Source organism: Anolis sagrei, chromosome X, assembly GCF_037176765.1.
Source record: "Anolis sagrei isolate rAnoSag1 chromosome X, rAnoSag1.mat, whole genome shotgun sequence".
In the NCBI taxonomy this organism is placed as follows: domain Eukaryota; kingdom Metazoa; phylum Chordata; class Lepidosauria; order Squamata; family Dactyloidae; genus Anolis; species Anolis sagrei.
Genome location: NC_090034.1, coordinates 60,061,577 through 60,086,021, shown reverse-complemented (window position 1 = coordinate 60,086,021; position 24,445 = coordinate 60,061,577). Strand labels below are relative to the sequence as shown.

Genomic DNA, 24,445 nt, shown 5'->3' with positions numbered 1-24,445 from the left:
ATGACTGATCGGGACCAAACTTGACACACAGACATCTTAAGGAAGTGGTCTGCAAACACTTAGAAACAAACAAACAAATAAATAAATAAAATGTGAGGTATAAACAAACATAAGAAGAATGTAGTGTCCTTCCATCCCACCTCTCGTGTCCAGGCTGGAGGCCCGCTGGCTGCTCTCCAACTTCCACCTCTTGATCTTGAAGTAGGGGCTGGCCCCTTCCAGGCTGGCATGGCGGCGCAAGCGGGTGAAGAAGTGCAAGACGGCACCTTGGGCCGGAGGAGGTGGGGTGGGCTCCCCGCCACTGGCACCTTTCGGACTGCGTGCCACACCATCAGACTGAAAGGAAGAGGGGAGATGTGAAGGGGCGGATAGATAGGAAGGTGCTCCAGAGGGTGTTGGGTTGCCCTCTTTCTTTCTCCCTGCTTTGGAAGAATTTCATAATAATTCCTTCGCTGACCGAAATAAAGGCTACTGACTGGCTATAATAATTCCCGCTGAGGACAAGTAGGCTGAGAGAGAGCCTTGATTCTGTATTGAACTCTAAGGTTTCACAACGATGTGGCATTATGGGGCTGTGCAATGGCAATTAGAGTGTGATTAGAACAGTGGTTCTCAAATCTATATAAATAAAAAAGTAATGTTCGTTTGTGGGATTAACAGAACTCAAAAACCACTGGACGAATTGGCACCAAATTTGGACGCAAGACACCTAACAACCCAATGTATGTCCTTCACTCAAAAAAAAATGATTTTGTCATTTGGGAGTTGGAGTTGTTGGGATTTATAGTTCACCTACAATCAAAGAGCATTCTGAACCCCACCAATGATGGAATCGAACCAGACTTGTCACACAGTTCAACCATGACCAACAGAAAATACTGGAAGGGTTTGGTGGGCAGTGTCCTTTAGTTTTGGAGTTGTAGTTCACCTACATCCAGAGATCACTATGGACTCAAACTATGATGGATCTGGACCAAACTCTACACGAATACTCAATATGTCCAAATGTGAACACTGGTGGAGTTTGGGGAAAATAGAATCTTGACATTTGGGAGTTGTAGTTGCTGGGATTTATAGTTCACCTACAATCAAAGAGCATTCTGAACCCCACCAACGATGGAATGGAACCAAACTTGGCACATAGTTCAACCATGACCAACAGAAAATACTGGAAGAGTTTGATGGGCAGTGTCCTTTGGTTTTGGAGTTGTAGTTCACCTACATCCAGAGATCACTGTGGGCTCAAACAATGATTGATCTGGACCAAACTCTACACAAATACTCAATATGTCCAAATGTGAACACTGGTGGAGTTTGGGAAAAAATAGAAACTTGACATTTGGGAGTTGTAGTCGCTGGAATTTATAGTTCACCTACAATCACAGAGCATTCTGAATCCCACCAACGATAGAATTGGGCCAAACCTCCCACAGAGAACCCACATGTTGGCCACAGCAATGCGTGGCAGGGGACGGCTAGTCTATATAAATAAATATGTAATGTTTGTTTGTGGAATTAATGTAATTCAAAAACCACTGGATGAATTGACACCAAATTTGGACACAATACACCAATCAGGCCAGCGAGTGGCCATCACTCATAAAAACACTGAAAAACACAGCAGAGGAGACTTAAAAAGCAAAAAAAAAAAACCCCAAAAAGCATTACAACACATGCAAAAAACCACATATATACGCAAACACACATATATACACATATACACAAACATACACACACACATATGCACATATATATATACACACAATACACATATACAAAAACTGGGCCACAGCAACTCCCCCTGGCAAACAAAACACACAATAGCATATCCACACTTTCTTCCGGACTACAGTTCCCAGAGGAGGATGATCCAAATGCACTGCTTCCAAGATGCAAGCTTCTCCTTGGATTTCTTAGAAAGCACCCTAATCCCTGCATATTTCCAATTTCCTATTCCTGGACTGCAACTCCCAGCAATCCTCCAGATAGATAAGATATATAGATAGATTAGACAACGGTAGATAGGTAGGTAGGTAGATAGATTGATCAGGAGGACTGCTGGAAGTTGCAGTCCAAAAATAGGTAGAGAAGGAAGAAAGGGGAGAAAGAGGAAGGGAAAGAAAAGGGAAGGAGGAAGGGAAGAGGAAGGGAAGGAAGGAGAGAATGAAAGAAAAAAAGGGAAGGAAGGAGAGAAAGCTAGGAGGAGAGAAAATGGGAGGGAAGGTTGGCCACAGCAACACGTGGCAGGTACAGCTAGTCTATAGAAATAAAAATGTAATGTTCGTTTGTGGGATTAACAGAACTCAAAAACCACTGGCCGAATTGACACCAAATTTGGCCACAAGACACCTAACAACCCAATGTATGTCCTTCACTCATAAAAACACAGCAGAAGGGACTTAAAAGCCCCGAAAAGCTAAATGACAATATGGAAAAAGGAAGAAAGGGAGGGAAGGGGAGGGAAAAAAAGAAAGAAAAGAAAGAGGGAGGGAAAGAAAGAAAGAAAGAAAGAAAGAAAGAAGGAAGGAAAGAGAGAAGGAAGCATGGAAGCAAAGAGAAGGAAGGAAAGAGGTAGAGAAGGAAGAAAGGAGAGAAAGAGGGAAGGAAAGAAAAAGGGGGAAGGAAGGAAAGTTAGAGAAGGAAGGAAGGAGAGAAGGAAGGAAAAAAGGGAAAGAAGGAAGGAAAGAGAGAGCGAAGGAAGGGGGGAAGATGTAGAGAAAGAGGGAGGGAAGGAAAGAAGTAAAGAGAGAAGGAAGAAATGAGAGACAGCAGAAGAGAAAGAAAAGGGGGAAGGAAGGAAGGAAAGAGAGAGAAGGAAGGAAGAAGAGAAGGAAAGACAGGAAGGAAGGAAGGAAGGAAGGAAGGAAGGAAGGAAGGAAAGAGGGAGCGAAGGAAGGGGGGAAGGTGTAGAGAAAGAGGGAGGGAAGGAAAGAAAGAGAGAAGGAAGAAAAGAGAGACAGCGGAAGAGAAGGAAAAGGGGGGGAGGAAGGAAAGAGATAGAGAAGGAAGGAAGAAGAGAAGGAAAGAAAAAAGGGAAAGAAGGAAGGAAAGAGGGAGCGCAGGAAGGGGGGAAGATATAGAGAAAGAGGGAGGGAAGGAAAGAAGTAAAGACAGAAGGAAGAAAACAAAAAGCAGAAGAGAAAGAAAAGGGGGAAGGAAGGAAAGAGATAGAGAAGGAAGGAAGGAGAGAAGGAAAGAAAAAAGGGAAAGAAGGAAGGAAAGAGGGAGCGCAGGAAGGGGGGAAGATATAGAGAAAGAGGGAGAGAAGGAAAGAAGTAAAGAGAGAAGGAAGAAAAGAGAGACAGCAGAAGAGAAAGAAAAGGGGGAAGGAAGGAAAGAGATAGAGAAGGAACGAAGAAGAGAAGGAAAGACAGGAAGGAAGGAAGGAAAGAGGGAGGGAAAGAAGGAGGGAAAGAAGGAGAGAAAGAGGGAAGGTTGGCCACAGCAACGTGTGGCGGGTACCGCTTGTCTATATAAATAAAAATGTAATGTTTGTTTGTGGGATTAACGTAACTCAAAAACCACTGGACGAATTGACACCAAATTTGGACACAAGACATCTAACAACCCAATGTATGTCCCTCACTCAAAAAATTGATTTTGTCATTTGGGAGTTGTAATTGAGATTTATAGTTCACCTACAAAGAGCATTCTAATCTCCACCAACGATGGAATTGAACCAAACATGGCACACAGTTTTCCCATGAACAACAGAAAATACTGGAAGGGTTTGGGGGGCAGTGTCTTTTGGTTTTGGAGTTGTAGTTCACCTACATCCAGAGATCACTATGGACTCAAACAATGATGGATCTGGACCAAACTCTACACGAATACTCAATATGTCCAAATGTGAACACTGGTGGAGTTTGGGGAAAATAGAATCTTGACATTCGGGAGTTGTCGTTGCTGGGATTTATAGTTCATCTACAATCAAAGAGCATTCTGAATCCCACCAATGTTAGAATTGGGCCAAACCTCCCACACAGAACCCACATGTGGGCCACAGCAATGCGTGGCAGGGGACGGCTAGTCACTCATGAAAACACTGAAAAACACAGCAGAAGAGACTTAAAAAGCCAAAACATCAAAAATTACATTACAACGCATGTACCAAACCACACATATATATGCAAGCACACATATACACACACAAAACACATATACACAGACTAGGCCACAGCAAAGCATGGTAGGGGACGGCTAGTGAGATGAGTAACGAGTTGCCTCTTGAGCAGCCGTTCAACCTACCGAGGTCCCTTCGCCAGAGTCGGAGGAAACAGACGGACTGGCTTCCACCGTAGAATTGAACGTGTCCCCAGGCAAGGCCGAGCTGGGACACATCCCGTGGCCGGTCAGCGCCGTCTGTGGCAGGAGGGCGGCACCCCTGGGCTGCAGAAGGAGGAGGCAACCGGACGGACAGTCAAAAGGGGAGGTAAGGCTACCTCTGAGCTGGGTTCTGGGCCAAAATCTGAGGCTGCAGTGCAGGTACCATTGCAAATCAACCAGTTGCTCACCCCTTGTCATTTTGAATTCGAGCATGCCCCCCCCCCTGCAACAAGGGATAGTAACTTATAGTTCTGCAAAGGACAAGGGTACCAGACTGCACAATAGGGGTTAAGTCTTGGTCAATTTGCCAAGACACTAACAGCAATGAGGACCCCACGAGACTTTGGGAACGGCTAGACCTTGGGGTCTCTGCCTCTCTCTCTCTCTCTCTCTCTCTCGAGAGAGAGCTGTAGTTTCCCCAAGGACCAAGGACCTGCTTCGTTCTCAGTTCTGCAGAACTCCATCCTTTGGCTCAGTGGAACTCCATTGATTCTTTGCATGACTTATTGGTTTCTGCCCCTATTCTGGACTTCACTCTCCCCAAGGGCTCACTCTTTGCCCATGAACTTTCTTCAAGGAACGACTTATGAATTCATGCTGTGTCCTGATATCGTCTGCTTTTTATAATTGGTATTATTAATCTCTCTCTGGGGTCCTGGATGGGAAGATACCTGCATATGATTTCCCTGTGTATAATTTCTATATGATTTTTATGTTTCCTTGTATTCCTGACCCTTTGCCCCCTTCTCCCTCCAAAGAAATATGTAAGGGAACCACCTGCCTTCAGAAACAAAAGCCATTAGCGATTACCGAAACCTCCAGCCAAAGACACACTTGCATGGATAATAGAAGGACATTCTTATCTCTAGTATCGGAGATGGCCCACTAGAGTAAAGAATTATTTGGCAAAGTTTCTATCACTCTTCAAGTAAGATAAGGGGAAATCTCCCCCTCTGCTTTTTGTTTACTTCCCATTGATAGCATTAACCCCAGGCTGCCCTCATTGTTCTCCTGTCTCACAGCCAGGAAGGACCTGGATATTTTTACACATGTTGATTTACAACACTCAAAACACAATAGGTCAGCCCTGCTTGAGCTTTTTGTCTCACAGGCCACATGGCACTTCCTTTTTTTTAAGACTCATTCACAGATTCCTTTGTGTTCCATCGTCCCGCCTCCCTCTCTCCTGATTTGCTGTCGCCGCCAGGCAGCAGAGGTCTCCTATGGACCACTGGAGCTTCCTGATTGGTCTGGGGGCGCCAGGGGCGGGAGGGCCACCTCCCAGCTGTTTGCCCACCGTCCAATCATGGTGGAGGGCGGCAGGGAGGCTGGGGCGGGAAGTTTGACCTCTGCAACTTTGAATTTACTATAAATATGACTGCATTGGTGTATTCTCATGCTTTGTAGGCGAATTATTGCTACATAGCATCCTTTTCAGCTGAATCGCTAATAAAAGCCTCGGTGCCACTTCTTCAACTTTGGTGAGCTTTATTTTGAATTTTAATCTAAATAAAATTGCTGAAATCAGGCTTCTCTGGCTCGCCAAAGTAGCGGACCCTCTTTGGTGCGGTCCCAGGATCCCTCCTCCTGTGGGGGACCCTTCCAAAGCTTCTACCGGCTTCAATTTCATAGAATCATAGAGTTGGAAGGGACTTCTAAAGGCTATCTAGTCCAGCCCCCTTGTCAGGATGTGTCCGTACCAGCTAAAGTCAACAAGCTGCTCCGTCCACTCCATGCCAGTTTGGGAGTGAAACACTGGCTTCTGATAAGGGCCATCTGGACTAGGAAGGAAAAACCTGGGAAATATTGTATGATCTTTGGGAATGGAATGTAGCCGTTAGAATAGATAACAAGGGGGTCATGGGTCAGCTAGATGAACTACTACAGGTTTGGTGGGAAAGGGTCAGAACTAGCTTTCGATGCATCTTGGCAAGAAGGAGTTTCCTTTGTGAGTGTGCTTTTATTCTAGAGTCTGCCAGGAGCTGACACCCCTTCTGCCATAAAGGAAGACGCCATCAAAGTACCCCAACAGATGGCCATCCAGCCATAATAATAACAATAAACAACAACAGGAAGATCCAACGTATTGGGTAAGCATATCCAATCTATAGTAATTTTCAATAACACTATAACAAAATTTGAAAATTTTTCTGTTCCTGTGTTTGAAAATGTTCTTTCCTGTTGAATTGTGCAGTTCTTATTTTGCAAGGCATTATTCTCCTCCAGAAACTAATTTGTTTTTGATAATGTTGTTGTTGTCTGATGTATATGCTTTGATTTTATTGCTGTATTACGTTGTCCGGGCTTGGCCCCATGTAAGCCGCTCCGAGTCCCCATCGGGGAGATGCTGGCGGGGTAGAAATAAAGTTTATAATTATTATATTATTATTTTTGTGGCTGCCACAAACTGGGTTGAATTGGTTGAGACTCTTATGGTGAGATCTTCCTGTCATGAATACCATTCGACTATCAGCCCACTGACACAGAGTATTTATTTATTTCCGGTATTTCTACCCCGTCACTTCTCTACCCCCGAAGGGGGACTCAGGACGGCTTACAGTAGGCACCGAAACATAACAATTATCATAATAAAATCACAATTAGACATAATGAAACCACAATTAAACATAAATCAGGGACATCTAATCACCTCTCAACAAAAGATTGCCCCAAGCACTGCCAGGCCATTAAATGCTAATCAAGGTGGTCAGTTGAAACATTCACACCTAGCTCCAGCAGACAAGAGTCCTTTGTCCCACCCTGGTCTTTCCACAGATATATAAACCCTTTTTCCTAGTTCCAACAGATCTCACTACCTCTGAGGATGCTTGCCATAGATGCAGGTGAAACGTCAGGAGAGAATGCCTCTAGAACATGGCCATATAGTCCAGAAAAAAACCTACAACAACCCAATAATAATACTTTATTTATACCCCGCCACTATCTCCCCAAGGGGACTCGGGGCGGCTTACATGAGGCCAAGCCCGACAATAATACATCAGTAAAAACAACACAGCAGCAAAATAAAATACAATACAAAGCATTATAAATAACATATAAGCAATAAAACAGAAAATGTAAAAATACAAGAAACCAACACTGTGGGCAGGACCAAATGTAATAAAATAAAAATTTAAAACACTGGGTGTGAACAGCAGTAGAGTATGTCTAAACAACAGGGTTGTTGTTTTTTTTAGGGTAATGTAGGGAATTACTCCAACGGGTTGATAAAGTGCTTCAGAGGACATTTTGCAGAAAATTGGTCAGATCGGGGTATTGTTTACTTTATTCAGGGAAGGCACATTGGAGCAGCCAAGTTTTCAAGCTCCTCCTAAAGACTGCCAATGTGAGGGCTTGCCTGATGTCCTTGGGGAGTGAGTTCCAGAGTCGGGGGGCCACCACAGAGAAGGCCCTCTCCCTCGTCCCCACCAGTTGTGCCTGCAAAAGGGACGGGAGTGAGAGCAGGGCCTCTCTGGACGATCGAAGAGATCGTGTGGATTCTGGCCCAGCTTACTTGTCCGAACGCATCCACCCTAACGTCCCACCTCGTAATCTAAGATCATCCGGGGAGGCCCTGCTCTCGCTCCCATTCACCCCAGGGCTTTGTAGGTGAGAACCTGCACCTTGAATTCATAGAATCATAGATTCATAGAGTTGGAAGAGATCTCATGTGCCAGCCAGTCCAACCCCCTGCCAAGAAGCAGGAATATTGCATTCAAAGCACCCCAGAGTTTGAGACCGGAAAATGAATGGGAGTGAGAGCAGGGCCTCCCCGGATGATCTTAGATTACGAGGTGGACATACGGGTGGATATGTTCGGACAAGTACACTGGGCCAGAACTGTATAGAGCTTTATAGGTCAAAACAAGCACTTTGAATTGGGTTCGGAAATGGACCGGCAGCCAGTGGAGCTGACATAACAGAAGGGTAGTATGTTCCCTGTATGTTGCCCCAGTTGGTAATCTGGATGCCACGGTGGTCCACGCTCTTGTTACATCCCGGATAGATTACTGCAACACACTCTACGTGGGGTTGCCTTTGAAGACTGTTCGGAAACTTCAATTAGTTCAGCGGGAGGCAGCCAGATTGCTCACCGGAACGTCAGACAGGGAGCATACCACCCCACTGTTGTGTCAGCTCCACTGGCTGCCGATCCAGTTCCGAGCACAATTCAAAGTGCTGGTTTTGATCTACAAAATCCTATACGGTTCCGGCCCAGCGTATCTGTCCAAACGCATCTCCCTCTATGTCCCACCTCGGAGTTTGAGATCCTCTGGGGAGGCCCTCCTCTCGGCCCCGCCTCTGTCACAAGTGAGATTGGCGGGGATGAGGAGCAGGGCCTTCTCAGTGGTGGCCCCTCACCTATGGAATTCACTCCCCGGTTAAATTAGATCAGCGACATCCCTCCTTTCCTTTAGAAAGAAATTAAAAACATGGATGTGGGACCAGGCGTTTGGGCAATCTGGCAGATAAATAAAGGACTGCGACGACAGATAGGAATAGACAATGTGGAACGAAGTATGGACTCTGAGTTGGCGAACGCTGTGCTTGAGATTGGCTATTGACTGAGATATATATTGTTGTTTTAATTGTTTAACCGTTTAACTGCTCTTTTTATACGTTTATTGTATTATTGTGTAGGCATCGAATTGTGCCATTTTGTAAGCCGCCCTGAGTCCCCCCTCGGGGGTTGAGAAGGGCGGGGTAGAAGTATACGAAATAAATAATAAATAAATGCCGCCCGTTGGACTTGCTGAAGTTTCCGAACCGTCTTCAAGGGCAGCCCCACGTAGAACAACCCTAAACATTTCCCATGTTATTTATGATAGGACCAATTAGGAAATAATGACACTGATAACAAACACTATGAAACACACTGGCAGAGCTCACCTGAAAGATGGCAAGGCTGGGCTTGGCGGGGGGGCGGCGGGGCGACATGCCGACGTTGTTTTCACTGGACTCACACTCATGGATGGTCACGATCTTGAGGGCCGCCGATGGGGGCAGCGGGAGGTGGCTCAGGCGGGCATTCTTCAAGTGGTGGAAATCCCCCTCCGTCAGGGTGTACCTGCCCCAAGAGAGAGAGAGGGAGAGAAGTTAGAAGGGGTCAGGGCCATTAGCAGGTGGAGTGGCCCTTTTCCACCGGGAGAGAAAGGGGACATGTGAAAGACGGGAAGGGGGGCATTGTGAGGTAGGCCTTTCCAGAGCTGGAGAAGGGAGAAAGTGGGCAGGAGGAACACCTGGTAAGGTAAAGGTAACAGTTTCCCCTTGGCATTAAGTCTAGTTGTGTCCAACTCTGGGGATTGGTGCTCATCTCCATTTCTAAGTTGAAGAGCCAGCGTTGTCCGGAGACGCCTCCAAAGTCATGTGGCCAGCATGACTGCATGGAGTGCTGTTACTTTCCCACAGAAGTCACATTTTGATGAAGCTGGGCTAACAGCGGGAACTCATGCCACTCCCCGGATTCGAACCGCCGACCTTTTGGTCAGCAAGTTCAGAAGATTAAGCGGTTTAACACAATGGGGGGGCTCCCTATTGTGGGTCATCTGCCTTGATATTCTGGGTTATAAGCCTGTGTGGAAGGGCCCTCTGTGTCTTTCTCTCTTCCTAAACATCCCATATTTCTGAAGACAATCTTCCTGCGCAGTTTTCCTCCCTCCTCCCATCTCTGTCAGGTCAGTTTGATCTCTCTCTTTACTTCTCACTCAAATCACTCATCCCACATTCCTTCACTCTTGATTTTCTTTTCACTCCCTCCCCACCTTCTCCTTAATCCATTCTTGACTTGCATCTCTTTCTTGCAAAATTCATTCTGCCTATCCTTGCTCCAGCACTGCCTTGCCTTCCGCTGGGGCCGGGGCCTACCTCCGTCCCTTCTCCTGCGTCTTCTTGCTCTGCTCAAAAAGCGCAGCCTCATTGAAGGAGACTCTCCGTCCCGTGGAGCTGCCCGAGGACAGGAACCGCTCGCTCTCCGTGTCTCGGAAGCCGCTGCCCGACATCCCATCGGGGTCGTCCACCTTGATGGTGATCTCTGGGGAAGCAACCGGGGAAGACATGGCTGCCGAGGGTTAGGCTGGATGACCTCTATGGACCCCAGTTAGAGCATCCCCTCCTGCCCCGGTATTTGGTGACTCGGTAGTTCTGTTGGGTTTTTTTATTTTCAACTAGCTTGGGGACCCGGCACTGCCCGGGTTATTAGAGAAAGTGGGTAATGGCGGTTCTGTATGCCAAGTTTGGTCTTTATTGGTCATTGGATGATGGTTGCATTGTTTTCAGGAAGTGAGTGAAGGTACTTGAAGTCCCATCATCCATGGTCCACCCTCCTCCAAACAGCAGCAGGATATAGAGTGGGTCATGGGGGCTCTGTGTGCCAAGTTTGTTCTTTAGCAGTCATTGGATGAGGGTGGCACTGGTTTCAGTGAGTGAAGGTACTGCAAGTCCCATCATCCAAAGTCCATCCTCCTCCAAACAGCAGCAGGATGTAGAGTGGGTCATGGGGGCTCTGTGTGCTAAGTTTGGTCTTGATCAGTCATTGGATGAGGGTGGTAGTGGTTTCAGTAAGTGAGTGAAGGTACTGCAAGTCCCATCATCCAAAGTCCATCCTCCTTCAAACAGCAGCAGGATGTAGAGTGGGTCATGGGGGCTCTGTGTGCTAATTTTGGTCTTGATCAGTCATTGGATTAGGGTCGCAGTGGTGTCAGTAAGTGAGTGAAGGTACTGCAAGTCCCATCATCCAAAGTCCATCCTCCTTCAAACAGCAGCAGGATATAGAGTGGGTCATGGGGGCTCTGTGTGCTAAGTTTGGTCTTGATCAGTCATTGGATTATGGTCGCAGTGGTTTCAGTAAGTGAGTGAAGGTACTGCAAGTCCCATCATCTATGATCCTGCAGCAGGATGTAGAGTGGGTCATGGGGGCTCTGTGTGCTAAGTTTGGTCTTGATTGGTCATTGGATGAGGGTCGCAGTGGTTTCAGTAAGTGAGTGAAGGTACTGCAAGTCCCATCATCTATGATCCTGCAGCAGGATGTAGAGTGGGTCATGGGGGCTCTGTGTGCTAAGTTTGGTCTTGATTGGTCATTGGATGAGGGTCGCAGTGGTTTCAGTAAGTGTGTAAAGATGCTGCAAGTCCCATCATCCGTGGTCCATCCCCCTTAGAACTGCATCGGGATGTAGAGTGGGCCATGAGTACTCTGTGTGCTAAGTTTGGGCCCGGTCTGTGATTTACATATTCATAAAAAAACAATGAAACAGATCTATAAATATGCATATACAGTCGAGTCTCGCTTATTCGACATTCCATCTTATCCGACATTCCGTCTTAACCGACGCTCTTATTCGACGCCCCCTTTTCCTCCAGCAGTTTTTCAATGAAAGGAGCGCTCCCCAACTCTCTCTCCATTCCCAATAAGTGAAAAAGACAAGAAAAGGAGGAGGAGGAGGGGAGAGGAAGAAGGAGGAAAAGAGGCAGGACCTGAAGTGGAAGTGTCCTCCCTCTTTCCCCCTGTGATTTCCATGCTCCTCTTCCGTATCTGGGCACTTCCTGCTGGGCTTCTCTAGCCCTGAGGCATTGCCTTGTCTTAACTCATTGAGTCCCTGTTGTTAGCATTCGATGTGTCTAGCGCCATGTCAGTCAGGTAACAGCAAGAGATGCCGTATTATCTGACATTTTCATTCAGCTTGTGTTCCCAATTAAGACTAGAAATGAGGCGATCCATTGTCCTTTCTTTCCTTTTCTCTTCCTTCTTTCCCTCCTTTTTCCCTTCTTCCCATTCTTCCTTCTTTCCCTCTTTTTCCTTTCTTCCCATCCTTTGTCCTCTTTCCCTTTCTCTTCCTTCTTTCCCTCCTTTTTCCTTTCTTCCCATCCTTCGTCCTTTCTTTCCCTTTCTCTTCCTTCTTTCCCTCTTTTTCCTTTCTTCCCATCCTTTGTCCTCTTTCCCTTTCTCTTCCTTCTTTCCCTCCTTTTTCCTTTCTTCCCATCCTTCCTTCTTTCCCTTCCTTTTCCTTTCTTCCCATCCTTCCTTCTTTCCCTTCCTTTCCCTTTCTTCCCATCCTTCGTCCTTTCTTTCCCTTTCTCTTCCTTCCTTCCCTCTTTTTCCTTTCTTCCCATCCTTCCTTTTTCCCCTCTTTTTTCCTTTCTTCGCATCCTTCATACTTTCTTTCCTTTCTTGTCCTCTTTCCCTTTCTCTTCCTTCTTTCCCTCCTTTTTCCTTTCTTCTCATCCTTCATACTTTCTTTCCCTTTCTCTTCCTTCTTTCCCTCCTTTTTCCTTTCTTCCCATCCTTTGTCCTCTTTCCCTCTCTCTTCCTTCCTTCCCTCTTTTTCCTTTCTTCCCATCCTTCGTCCTTTCTTTTCCTTTCTCTTCTTTCTTTCCCTCCTTCATCCTTTCTTTCCCTTTCTCTTCCTTCCTTCCCTCTTTTTCCTTTCTTCCCATCTTTTGTCCTTTCTTTCCCTTTCTCTTCCCTCCTTTTTCCTTTCTTCCCATCCTTCGTCCTTTCTTTCCCTTTCTCTTCCTTCCTTCCCTCTTTTTCCTTTCTTCCCATCTTTTGTCCTTTCTTTCCCCTTCTCTTCCTTCTTTCCTTCCTTTCCCTTTCTTCCCATCCTTCATCCTTTCCCTCCTTTTTCCTTTCTTCCCATCCTTCTTTCTCTCTTTTTCTCACCTCAATAACCAATTTTTTTTTTTTTTGAGAAATCTCACCTTGAGCCGGTTGGGTGTCATCCAGGTAAGTGGTATTTGTTTTCTCTGGGTCATCGCTGGCTCTGAAAGCAGGACAGGCGAGACATATTTTCTTGAAGCCGTTGATAAAGCGGGGCGGCATTCCTTTTTGGCTCAAGGTTTGCCCCCTTTAAAGTCATTTTAGAGCATCGCAACCACCCTGCAAAGTCGCACAGGCTGCCGAGAGATCGAAACTAACCAACTTAAGAGATTGCAAAGGATGCGAAGTGATAGCGGTGCTGTGTTATAGCACAGCTGTAACTCAAAGGAGGAATGGCAAGGGGACGACCGCCACCGTTTCAGTCCCATTGGATTCTTGGGAGGGGGAAGATCACACGGCGCCAGTGCTGGCCCATGGCTTTTCAAAAGTAACTCAAAGTTGTTGGAGCGTGTAAGAAATCAGTTAGTATGTGTATGTCAACTGTAAAATAAGATGCACAAAGCTGATTGGTCGGGCTACGCCAGGGGAGCTGGCTGAGCCTGGGACTTTTGGATACTGTTACATTTTTCAGGCTTGTGCTGTGCCCAATGAATCCCCAATGAATGTTATTGAAAGCTTTCTCTGCATCAAGAAACAGAAGTCCAGCTTCTCTGTGGGGGTCTTGTTCAGCCACCTCTAGTATGTTTTAAAACCATGCTTTGGTTTGGGCCCCTTGGTGGCGTAGCAGATTAAATGGCTAACCTTCTGAACTTGCTGACCGAAAGGTCGGCGGTTCGAATCCAGGGAGCGGGAATTCGAACTACCTATTGATCTATTCACAAACATGCAAATGCAAGTAGATCAGTAGCTACCGCTTCGGTGGGAAGGGAACGGTGCGCTATGCAATCATGCTGGCCACATGACGTAGAAGGTGTCTATGGACAACGCTGGCTTTTTGGCTCAGAAATTGAGATGAGCACCACCCCCCAGAGTTGGACATGGCTAGACTTAATGTCATGTGGATTGTATTTCTAGAAAGAAAAAAATTCCTAAAAATCAGGGGATGAGCCAAAGGTTATGAAACTTGGTGGGCCAGCAGTGGTAGATGTGCCCTCCAAGTGTGCCCATTTTCATCCTGATAGCCCTCAAAATGATGGGAGGGGAGCCCGTGAAGTACCCACCCCATTGCTGCCAATGGGCTCGATTGAGCCGCATTTTCTGGTTGTGGGCTGAAAACATCAATTTGTGCACCTGCCCGTTTTTGGGAGGCGAAAATGGATCCACAGCCCCCGCCAGAATCCGGATATCAGAAACGGTTTGAGGTTCGGCCAAAATGCACAAGCTTACTTCCTATTATTATAATAAAAGGTAAAGGTTTTCCTTTGACATTAAGTCCAGTCAAGTCTGACTATAGAGGTTGGTGCTCATCTCCATTTTGAAACTGAAGAGCCAATGTTGTCCATAGACACCTCCAAGGTCATGTGGCCAGCATGACTGCATGGAGCGCTGTTACCTTCCCACCAGAGCAGTACCTATTGATCAACTCATATTTGCATTTTTTTTTTGAACTGCTAGGGTGGCAGAAAATGGGGCAAATAGGAGCTCAGCCTATTCTGCGGATTCGAACTGCCAACCTTTCAGTCAGAAGTTCAGCAGCTCAGCGGTTTAACCTGTTGCGACACCAGGGGGACCAAACCGAAGCATACAAATGGTTTTAAAACATACTAGATGTGGCTGAACAAGACCCCAACAGAGAAGCTTTTTTGTTTTGTTTTTTTTTGGTCGTGTCAGGAGCGACTTGAGAAACTGCAAGTTGCTTCTGGTGTGAGAGAATTGGCCGCCTGCAAGGACGTTGCCCAGGGGACGCCCAGATGATTTGATGTTTTTATCATCCTTTGTGGGAGGCTTCTCTCATGTCCCCGCATGAGGAGCTGGAGCTGATAGAGGGAGCTCATCCGCCTCTCCCCAGATTTGAACCTGCGACCTGTCAGTCTTCAGTCCTGCCGGCACAGGGCTTTAACCCACTGCGCCACCGGGGCTCCAACAGAGAAGCTGAGCTTCTATTTCTAGATGTAGAGAAAACCTTCGATAACATTCATTGGGGATTTATAGAAAAAGTATGGGTTTGCTATGGGGTTTTCAAACTTCTAGCTGGCAGAAGCTGGGGGCTAACGACAAGAGCCCACCCTGGTCTGCGGATTCTAAGTGCCAACCTTTCGGTCAGCAAGTTCCACAGCTTAGCAGTTTAACCTGTTGTGCCACCGCGGCCCCCATTATTATAATATTCCCTCAAAATAACACGTCTCAACATGCCGCGATACCTGGAGTGGCGGCGGTCTGTCTCACAGCAGCGCCGGCAAATGATCAGGACTCCAAATAGCAGAATGAGGGTCCCTCCGATGAAGGTGGAGAGCAGCACCAGGAGCAGCACGTACCCGTCCTGGCCAGCGGCCGCGCTGGCGGGAACCGTCTGGAGGGACGGACAGAGAGAGGGAGAGCATTCACAACAACTCACACTATCTAACTCAGGCATGGGCAAACTTTCTAAATTGGGGTCCACATGGTGGGCCAGAGTGAGGTGGGTGGGTTGGGAGGGAGGGGGTTCTCCCCAGGTCCCCTCCCCGCCCTTTCCTCCACTTCCTCTTTTCTTTCAGAGGCAGGAAGTGAAGAAAAGTCAGGAAACATTTGGATCCCAAAAGGGTTGGCCTTGGCCAGGATGAGATGGTGGACAGAAGAGAAAATGTGTATTCACGAGACCCCCTATTGTCTACTCCTGATATAGAATCCTAGAGCTGGAAGAGACCCCCAAGGGCCATCCAGTCCAACCCCCTGCCATGCAAGAAGACACAATCAAAGCACTCCTAATAGACAGCCTCTGCGGAAAAGCCTCCATCACACTCTGAGGCAGCTTCTGCCACTCTCCACAGCTTTTACTCTCAGGAAGTTCTTCCTAATCTTTTCAGTCGAATCTCTTTCCCTGCCATTTGAACACATTGCTCCCTTGTGCCCTGGTATCTAGAGCAGCAGAAAGTTTTTCCCTCCTCCTCAATGGGACACCCTTTGAAATCTTGAAACATGGTTCTCATGTTCCCTCTCGACCTTCTCTTCTCCCAGGCAAACATCCCACTTGAAGGAAAAAGAGAAGGAAGGGAGGAATAAAGGGAGGATAAGAAGAATGGAAGGAAGGATGAAAGAGAATGGAGGGTGGGAGGGAGGACAGGGAGAAGGAAAGAAAGACAAAAGAGAAAGAAGAAAGGAAGGAAGGAGAAAGGGAGAGAGGGAAGGAGGAAGGAAGGAAGGAAGGAAGGAAGGAAGGAAGGAAGGAAGGAAGGAAGGATGAAAGGGTGGAAGGGAAGAAGGAGGGAAGGAGAAAGGGAGGGAAAGAAAAAAAGGAAGGGAAGGATGGAAGGAGGAAGGAAAGAGGGAAGGAAGGAAGGATGAAAGGGAGAGAGGGAAGGAGGGAGGAAAGAGGAAAGGAAGGAAGGATGAAAGAAAGAAAGAAAGAAAGAAAGGAAGGGATGGATGGAAGGAGGAAGGAAAGAGGGAAGGAAGGATGAAAAGGGTGGAAGGGAAGAAAGAGGGAAGGAGAAAGGGAGGGAAAGAAAGCAAGGAAGGGAAGGATGGAAGGAGGAAGGAAAGAGGGAAGAAAGGATGAAAGGGTGGAAAGGAAGAAGGAAGGAAGGAGAAAGCGGGGAAGGAAGGAATGGAAGGATGGAAGGAAAGAGGGAAGGAAGGATGAAAGGATGGAAGGGAAGAAAGAGGGAAGGAGAAAGGGAGGGAAAGAAAGGAAGGAAGGGAAGGATGGAAGGAGGAAGGAAAGAGAGGAGGAAGGAAGGATGAAAGGGTGGAAAGGAAGAAGGAGGGAAGGAGAAAGGGAGGGAAAGGAAGGAAGGAAGAGAAGGATGGAAGGAGGAAGGGAAGAGGGAAGGAAGGATGAAAGGGTGGAAGGGAAGAAGGAGGGAAGGAGAAAGGGAGGAAAAGAAAGCAAGGAATAGAAGGATGGAAGGAGGAAGGAAAGAGGGAAGGAAGGAAGGATGAAAGGGTGGAAAGGAAGAAGGAGGAAAGGAGAAAGGGAGTTAAAGAAAGGAAGGGAAGGATGGAAGGAGGAAGGAAAGAGGGAAGGAAGGGAGGATGAAAGGGTGGAAGGGAAGAACGAGGGAAGGAGAAAGGGAGGGAAAGGAAGGAAGGAAGGAAGGGAAGGATGGAAGGAGGAAGGAAAGAGGGAAGGAAGGAAGGATGAAAGGGTGGAAGGGAAGAAGGAGGGAAGGAGAAAGGGAAGGAAAGAAAGGAAGGAAGGGAAGGATGGAATGAGGGAGGAAAGAGGGAAGGAAGGAAGGATGAAAGGGTGGAAGGGAAGAAAGAGGGAAGGAGAAAGGGAGGGAAAGAAAGGAAGGAAGGGAAGGATGGAAGGAGGAAGGAAAGAGAGAAGGAAGCAAGGATGAAAGGGTGGGAGGAAAGAAGGAGGGAAGGAGAAAGGGAGTGAAAGAAAGAAACGAAAGGATGGAAGGAGGAAGGAAAGAGGAAAGGAAGGAAGGATGAAAGGGTGGAAGGGAAGAAGGAGGGAAGGAGAAAGGGAGGGAAAGAAAGAAAGAAAGAAAGGGAGGGATGGGAGGAGGAAGGAAAGAGGGAAGGAAGGAAGGATGAAAGGGTGGAAGGGAAGAAGGAGGGAAGGAGAAAGGGAGTGAAAGAAAGAAAGGAACGAAAGGATGGGAGGAGGAAGGAAAGAGGGAAGGAAGGAAGGATGAAAGGGTGGAAGGAAAGAAGGAGGGAAGGAGAAAGGGAGGGAAAGAAAGAAAGAAAGGGAAGGATGGAAGGAGGAAGGAAAGAGGGAAGGATAGGATAGAATAGGATAGGATAGGATAGGATAGGATAGGATAGGATAGGATAGGATAGGATAGTATAGGATGGTGAGAGACATGGGGGCTGAGAAAAGAGCCCAAGGAGCCTGGGTTTGCCCATACCTGAGCCACCGCACCTGCAAGTGGCAACTCAACCCTGAGCACTGGAAAGCTTGCAAACATTCCAAAACCTCAACCAAAAAAATAACCCACCCCATTAATAATAATAATAATAATAATACTGTTGGAAGTAGGAAAAATGGGTTTATATATCTGTGGAATGACCAGGGTGGGACGAAGGACTCTTGTCTGCTGGAGCTAGGTGTGAATGTTTCAACTGACAGCAGACAAGAGTCATTTGTCTCACCCTGGTCATTCCACGGATATATTAACCCATTTTCCTACTTCCAACAGACCTCACTACCTCTGAGGATGCTTGCCATAGATGCAGGTGAAACGTCAGGAGAAAATGCCTCTAGACCATGGCCATATAGCCCGAAACCTACAACAATCCAGTGATTCCGGCCATGAAAGCCTTTGACAATACATATTATTATTATTACTATTATTATTATTATTAAGACTAAAGCCCGGAAGACAGTTGCATCTGTCAGGTAGGAAATTTAGGTACTGCTTTATGCTGGGAGGCGAATTTAACTAATTTACGACGCCATAAAAAACCTTTCGGCAGCATGCAAAAGAATGAGGAAGTACTCCATGAATGGACTAAGTGTCACAAGTGGACTGTGTTTATTGGAATTTTCTTTCTTTTATGTAATTTTGATGATGTTGTTTGTTGTTTATGTTTTTGGCTTTATTCCGCTGTAATATGCCCCATGTAAGCCGCTCCGAGTCCCCATTGGGGAGATGGTGGCGGGGTATAAATAAAGATTATTATTATTATTATTATTGGGTTGTTGAAGGTTTTCTGGGCTATATGGCCATGTTCTAGAGGCATTTTCTCCTGACGTTTCGCCTGCATCTATGGAAAGCATCCTCAGAGGTAGTGAGGATGCTTGCCATAGATGCAGGCGAAACGTCGGGAGATAATGCCTCTAGATCATGGCACCTCACTGCCTCTGAGGATGCTTGCCATAGATGCAGGCGAAACGTCAGAAGAGAATGCCTCTAGAACATGGCCATATAGCCCGGAAAACCTACAACAACCCAGTGATTCCGGCCATGAAAGCCTTCAACAATACATTATTACTATTATTATTATTATTATTATTATTATTATTACTAGCCATCCCCTGCCACGCGTTGCTGTGGCCCACATGGGGGGTTCTGTGTGGGAGGTTTGGCTCAATTCTATCGTTGGTGGGGTTCAGAAAGCTCTGCGATTGTAGGTGAACTATAAATCCCAGCAACTACAACTCCCAAATGTCAAGATTCTATTTTCCCCCCACTCCACCAGTGTTCACATTTGGGCATGTTGAGTATTCGTGTAGAGTTTGGTCCAGATCCATCATTGTTTGAGACCACAGTGATCTCTGGATGTAGGTGAACTACAACTCCAAAACCAAAGGACACTGCCCACCAAACCCTTCTAGTGTTTTCTGTTGGTCAGGGGAGTCCTGTGTTCCAAGTTTGGTTCTATTCCATCGTTGGTGGGGTTCAGTATGTTCTTTGATTGTAGGTGAACTATGAATCCCAGGAACTACAACTCCCAAATGACAAAAACATTTTTTTTAGTGAAGGACATATATTGTGTTGCTTGGTGTCTTGTGTCAAAATATGGTGTCAATTCGTGCAGTGGTTTTTGAGTTCTGTTAATCCCACAAACGGATATTACATTTTGATTTATATAGATTATTATTATATGTTGTATGTCTAAATGGCATTGAGTGTATAGGTAAAGGTAAAGGTTGTCCCCTGACATTACGTCCAGTTGTGTCCGACTCTGGGATGTGGTGCTCATCTCCATTTCTAAGCCGAAGAGCCGGCGTTGTCCATAGACACCTCCACGTTCATTTGGCCAGCATGACTGCATGGAGTGCCGTTACCTTCCCGCCAGAGCGGTACCTATTGATCTACTCACATTTGCATGCTTTCGAACTGCTAGGTTGGCAGAAGCTGGGGCTGACAGGGGAAGCTCGTGCCGCTCCCCGGATTCGAACCTGCGACCTTTCGGTCAACAAGTTCAGCAGCTCAGTGGTTTAACCCACTGTCCATAATACCCAGCTGCACCCATTTAGTAATAGGCTGTCTCTGAAGTTCATATGCATATTATTGCATTATTATTATTATCATTATTTAAATACTTTTACCATAATTAAACGTAAAGGTAAAGGTTTTCTCCTGACATTAAGTCCAGTCGTGTCCGACTCTGGGGTGTGGTGCTCATCTCCATTTCTAAGCCGAAGAGCCGGCGTTGTCCATAGACAACTCCACGGTCATTTGGCCAGCATGACTGCATGGAGTGCCGTTACCTTCCCACTAATTTTTAATAATTAGAATAATTACATTAATATTATTGCATTATTATAGCATTATTATTAATAATAGTAGCAGTAGTAGTTGTCCATAGACACCTCCAAGGTCATGTGGCCAGCATGACCACATGGAGCGCCGTTACCTTCCCGCCGGAGCGGTACCTATTGATCTACTCACATTTGCATGTTTTCGAACTGCTAGGTTGGCAGAAGCTGGGGCTGACAGGGGAAGCTCACGCCGCTCCCCGGATTCGAACCTGCGACCTTTCGGTCAACAAGTTTAGCAGCTCAGTGGTTTAACCCACTGTCCATAATACCCAGCTGCACCCATTTAGTAACAGGCTGTCTCTGAAGTTCATATGCATATTATTGCATTATTATTATTATTATTATCATTATTTAAATAGTTTTACCATAATTAAACGTAAAAGTAAAAGTTTTCTCCTGACATTAAGTCCAGTCGTGTCCGACTCTGGGGTGTGGTGCTCATCTCCATTTCTAAGCCGAAGAGCTGGCGTTGTCCATAGATACCTCCAAGGTCATGTGGCCAGCATGACTGCATGGAGTGCCGTTACCTTCCCGCCGGAGCGGTACTTATTGATCTACTCACATTTGCATGCTTTCGAACTGCTAGGTTGGCAGAAGCTGGGGCTGACAGGGGAAGCTCGTGCCGCTCCCCGGATTCGAACCTGCGACCTTTCGGTCAACAAGTTTAGCAGCTCCGTGGTTTAACCCACTGTCCATAATACCCAGCTGCACCCATTTAGTAATAGGCTGTCTCTGAAGTTCATATGCATATTATTGCATTATTATTATTATCATTATTTAAATAGTTTTACCATATCAGTATTATATATTACTATATTGCACTATACCATTATATTGTGAAATTATTAGTAACATTACATGTACTGTAAATATATAATTATAATATTGTATTATTATTATAGGTAAAGGTAGTCCCCTGACATTAAGTCCAGTCATGTCTGACTCTGGGGTGTGGTGCTCATCTCCATTTCTAAGCCGAAGACCCGGCGTTGTCCATAGACACCTCCAAGGTCATGTGGCCAGCATGACTGCATGGAGCGCCGTTACCTTCCCGCCAGAGCGGTACCTATTGATCTACTCACATTTGCATGCTTTCGAACTGCTAGGTTGGCAGAAGCTGGGGCTGACAGGGGAAGCTCACGCCGCTCCCCGGATTCGAACCTGCGACCTTTCGGTCAACAAGCTCAGCAGCTCCATGGTTTAACCCACTGTGCCACAGGGGGCTCCATAATACCCAGCTGCACCCATTTAGTAATAGGCTGTCTCTGAAGTTCATATGCATATTATTGCATTATTATTATCATTAGGTTCTTGTGGGTTTTTTCGGGCTATAGGGCCATGTTCTAGAGGCATTTCTCCTGACGTTTCGCCTGCATCTATGGCAAGCATCCTCAGAGGTAGTGTCTGAGGATGCTTGCCATAGATGCAGGCGAAACGTCAGGAGAAATGCCTCTAGAACATGGCCCTATAGCCCGAAAAAAACCACAAAAACCTAGTGATTCCAGCCATGAAAGCCTTTGACAATACATTATTATCATTATTTGAATAGTTTTACCATAATTAAACGTAAAGGTAAAGGTTTTCTCCTGACATTAAGTCCAGTCGTGTCCGACTCTGGGGTGTGGTGCTCATCTCCATTTCTAAGCCAAAGAGCCGGCGTTGTCCATAGACACCTCCAAGGTCATGTGGCCAGCATGACAGCATGGAGCACCGTTACCATCCCGCCGGAGCGGTACCTATTGATCTACTCACATTTGCATGCTTTCGAACTGCTAGGTTGGCAGAAGCTGGGGCTGACAGGGGAAGCTCGTGCCGCTCCCCGGATTCGAACCTGCGACCTTTCGGTCAACAAGTTTAGCAGCTCCGTGGTTCAACCCACTGTCCATAATACCCAGCTGCACCCATTTAGTAATAGGCTGTCTCTGAAGTTCATATGCATATTATTGCATTATTATTATCATTATTTAAATAGTTTTACCATATCAGTATTATATATTACTATATTGCACTATACCATTATATTGTGAAATTATTAGTAACATTACATGTACTGTCAATATATAATTATAATATTGTATTATTATTAAAGGTAAAGGTTGTCCCCTGACATTAAGTCCAGTTGTGTCCGACTCTGGGGTGTGGTGCTCATCTCCATTTCTAAGCCGAAGAGCCGGCGTTGTCCATAGACACCTCTAAGGTCATGTGGCCAGCATGACTGCATGGAGCACCGTTACCTTCCCGCCGGAGTGGTACTTATTGATCTACTCACAGTTTTTGAACTGCTAGGTTGGCAGAAGCTGTATATGTGCATTGCCATGGATATGTACATTGTAACCTGCCCTGAGTCCCCTGCGGGGTGAGAAAGGCGGAATATAAATACTGTTAAAAATAAAAACCCTGACATAACCGCCACCCAACTGGCAAGAAAACGCAACAGCTGGCATTTGCGGTTGCCAAAGAAGGCAATGGGCACCTGTGTCTGTATGTATGTATGGCACCTATGTGTATCTGTATATGGCACCTGTATGTGTCTGTCTGTCTGTATGGCACCTGTGTCTGTATGGGAAGGGGAAAGTGAAGGGAGGTTTCAGCCCGAGCAGGAAGCGGCCCAGCGGCACCTACCGTCACGTCTTCGCCGGTCGTGTTCCCCCATGTGCTCAAATCATTGCTCATGGTCCACGGCCAAATGGAACGCCCGCCTACACACACACACACACAGCCAGGAAGAAAAGGAAGAATCAATCGTCATGATTGTAAAAAAGGGGGGGAAACGACATCAATGTTAAAAGAAGAACCAGATTGCCATCGTCGTGAACATAAAAAAGGGGGGAAACAATATCAAAGAATGTACCTACATATATCAAAAGCGGGCCGAAGAAGAAGAGATGCAAAGGGAGGTCTTTGCCGCTGGGAATGTTTTCGTTGTATCTTCTCTCTCTCGCTCACTTTCTTTTTTTTTCTCTATCCCCAGTTCTCCATCCTTCCTTCCTTGGAGCGGCTCACATGTTCGACGAAGGGAAGGAGACCGCCGCCACGCATCATGGCCGGTTTGGCTCACAGCATCCTTGGCTCCATCGCCTTCCTCCGCTCAGGGCTGGACCGCAGCGTCGGCGGCGTCTCCTCGCTCTTTTTGCCTCTCCGTCGTCTGAGGAGAGAGAAAGAACGAAGGCAAAGGTGGGTGTTCGGTCCCTTTGGGAAATGAGGAGAGAGGAAAAGGAGGATGGTGGCAAAAAGAAGAGATGGAGGATGGAGGAGATCAGGGTTGGCTTGCTTCCTGGCTTGCTTCGGCTCGCTTCTTGCAGTCGCTGCCTGTTTCTATGGCTTTCGTGTCATCGTGCGGCTTTGCTTCTTTCTCTGTCTGGCGTGGAACAGAAGGCCGCAAATGCATTCCGTTCCGGCTCGTCTCTGGTCTTAGGTTAGGAAGCGGGGGAAGAATCAATCCCGTCCTTAGATCTTTTTGTCCATTGGCTCCTCGGCTGTCTTCCGCCCACCGGCAAAGGGATGGAATATCCTCCTCATCCTCGTCACCTTCATCTTCATCCTCCTCCTCCTCATCACGCACAGCAACACAACACTCTCCAAAAAGCCCCGGCGTGTTTGGGGAGAGGGCTGACTCAGAGCTGAGCAAGAGGAAACCTGTCACCGGCCTCTGAGCAAAGCAAGGGGGCGGGTAGAGAGGGTGGGTGGAGGGAAGGCCCAGAAGGACCGGATGCAAAGCATAGGGCCCGTCCCGGCAGGCCCAAAAAACGGGACCTGTCTCGGTTTTAGCGGAGGCCCTCCCAACGATACCTCCGGTAAAACCGAATCAAGTCGGAGCCAAACGGTGGTTTGTTCCGAATTATTAAACCCCTGGTAAGATCCGGATCTCAGGGTAAGATGCGGGTCTTGCCAAGTGTGGTCCCTGTGTGTATTGGGCGTCACGTGATCCCCGGGCACAATCCACACAACCATCTCGGTTTTCCGAATTATTAAACCCCTGGTAAGATCCGGATCTCAGGGTAAGATGCGGGTCTTGCCAAGTGTGGTCCCTGTGTGTATTGGGCGTCACGTGATCCCCGGGCACAATCCACACAACCATCTCGGTTTTCCGAATTATTAAACCACTCGTAAGATCCGGATCTCAGGGTAAGATGCGGGTCTTGCCAGGTGTGGTCCCTGTGTGTATT

At 46.8% G+C, this 24,445-nt stretch overlaps 1 protein-coding gene across 2 annotated transcripts in view; it reads right to left on the bottom strand.

The window, feature by feature from the left end:
• CBARP (CACN subunit beta associated regulatory protein) overlaps nucleotides 1-24,445 on the bottom strand; it is a 45,734-nt gene that overhangs the window by 6,842 nt on the left and 14,447 nt on the right. Inside the window, exons 2-9 of one of the 2 annotated variants that reach the window (XM_060784807.2) lie at nucleotides 23,135-23,424; nucleotides 22,902-22,978; nucleotides 15,280-15,428; nucleotides 13,021-13,082; nucleotides 10,192-10,357; nucleotides 9,217-9,394; nucleotides 4,249-4,389; nucleotides 141-336 (exon numbers count right to left, since the gene is read on the bottom strand). In XM_060784807.2, coding sequence (XP_060640790.2) covers nucleotides 141-336; nucleotides 4,249-4,389; nucleotides 9,217-9,394; nucleotides 10,192-10,357; nucleotides 13,021-13,082; nucleotides 15,280-15,428; nucleotides 22,902-22,952 — 943 coding nt within the window. In that variant the 5' untranslated portion in view covers nucleotides 22,953-22,978; nucleotides 23,135-23,424. Of the gene's footprint in view, nucleotides 1-140; nucleotides 337-4,248; nucleotides 4,390-9,216; nucleotides 9,395-10,191; nucleotides 10,358-13,020; nucleotides 13,083-15,279; nucleotides 15,429-22,901; nucleotides 22,979-23,134; nucleotides 23,966-24,445 lie in introns of those variants that run through there. The other variant, XM_067473579.1, reaches the window with a different exon arrangement.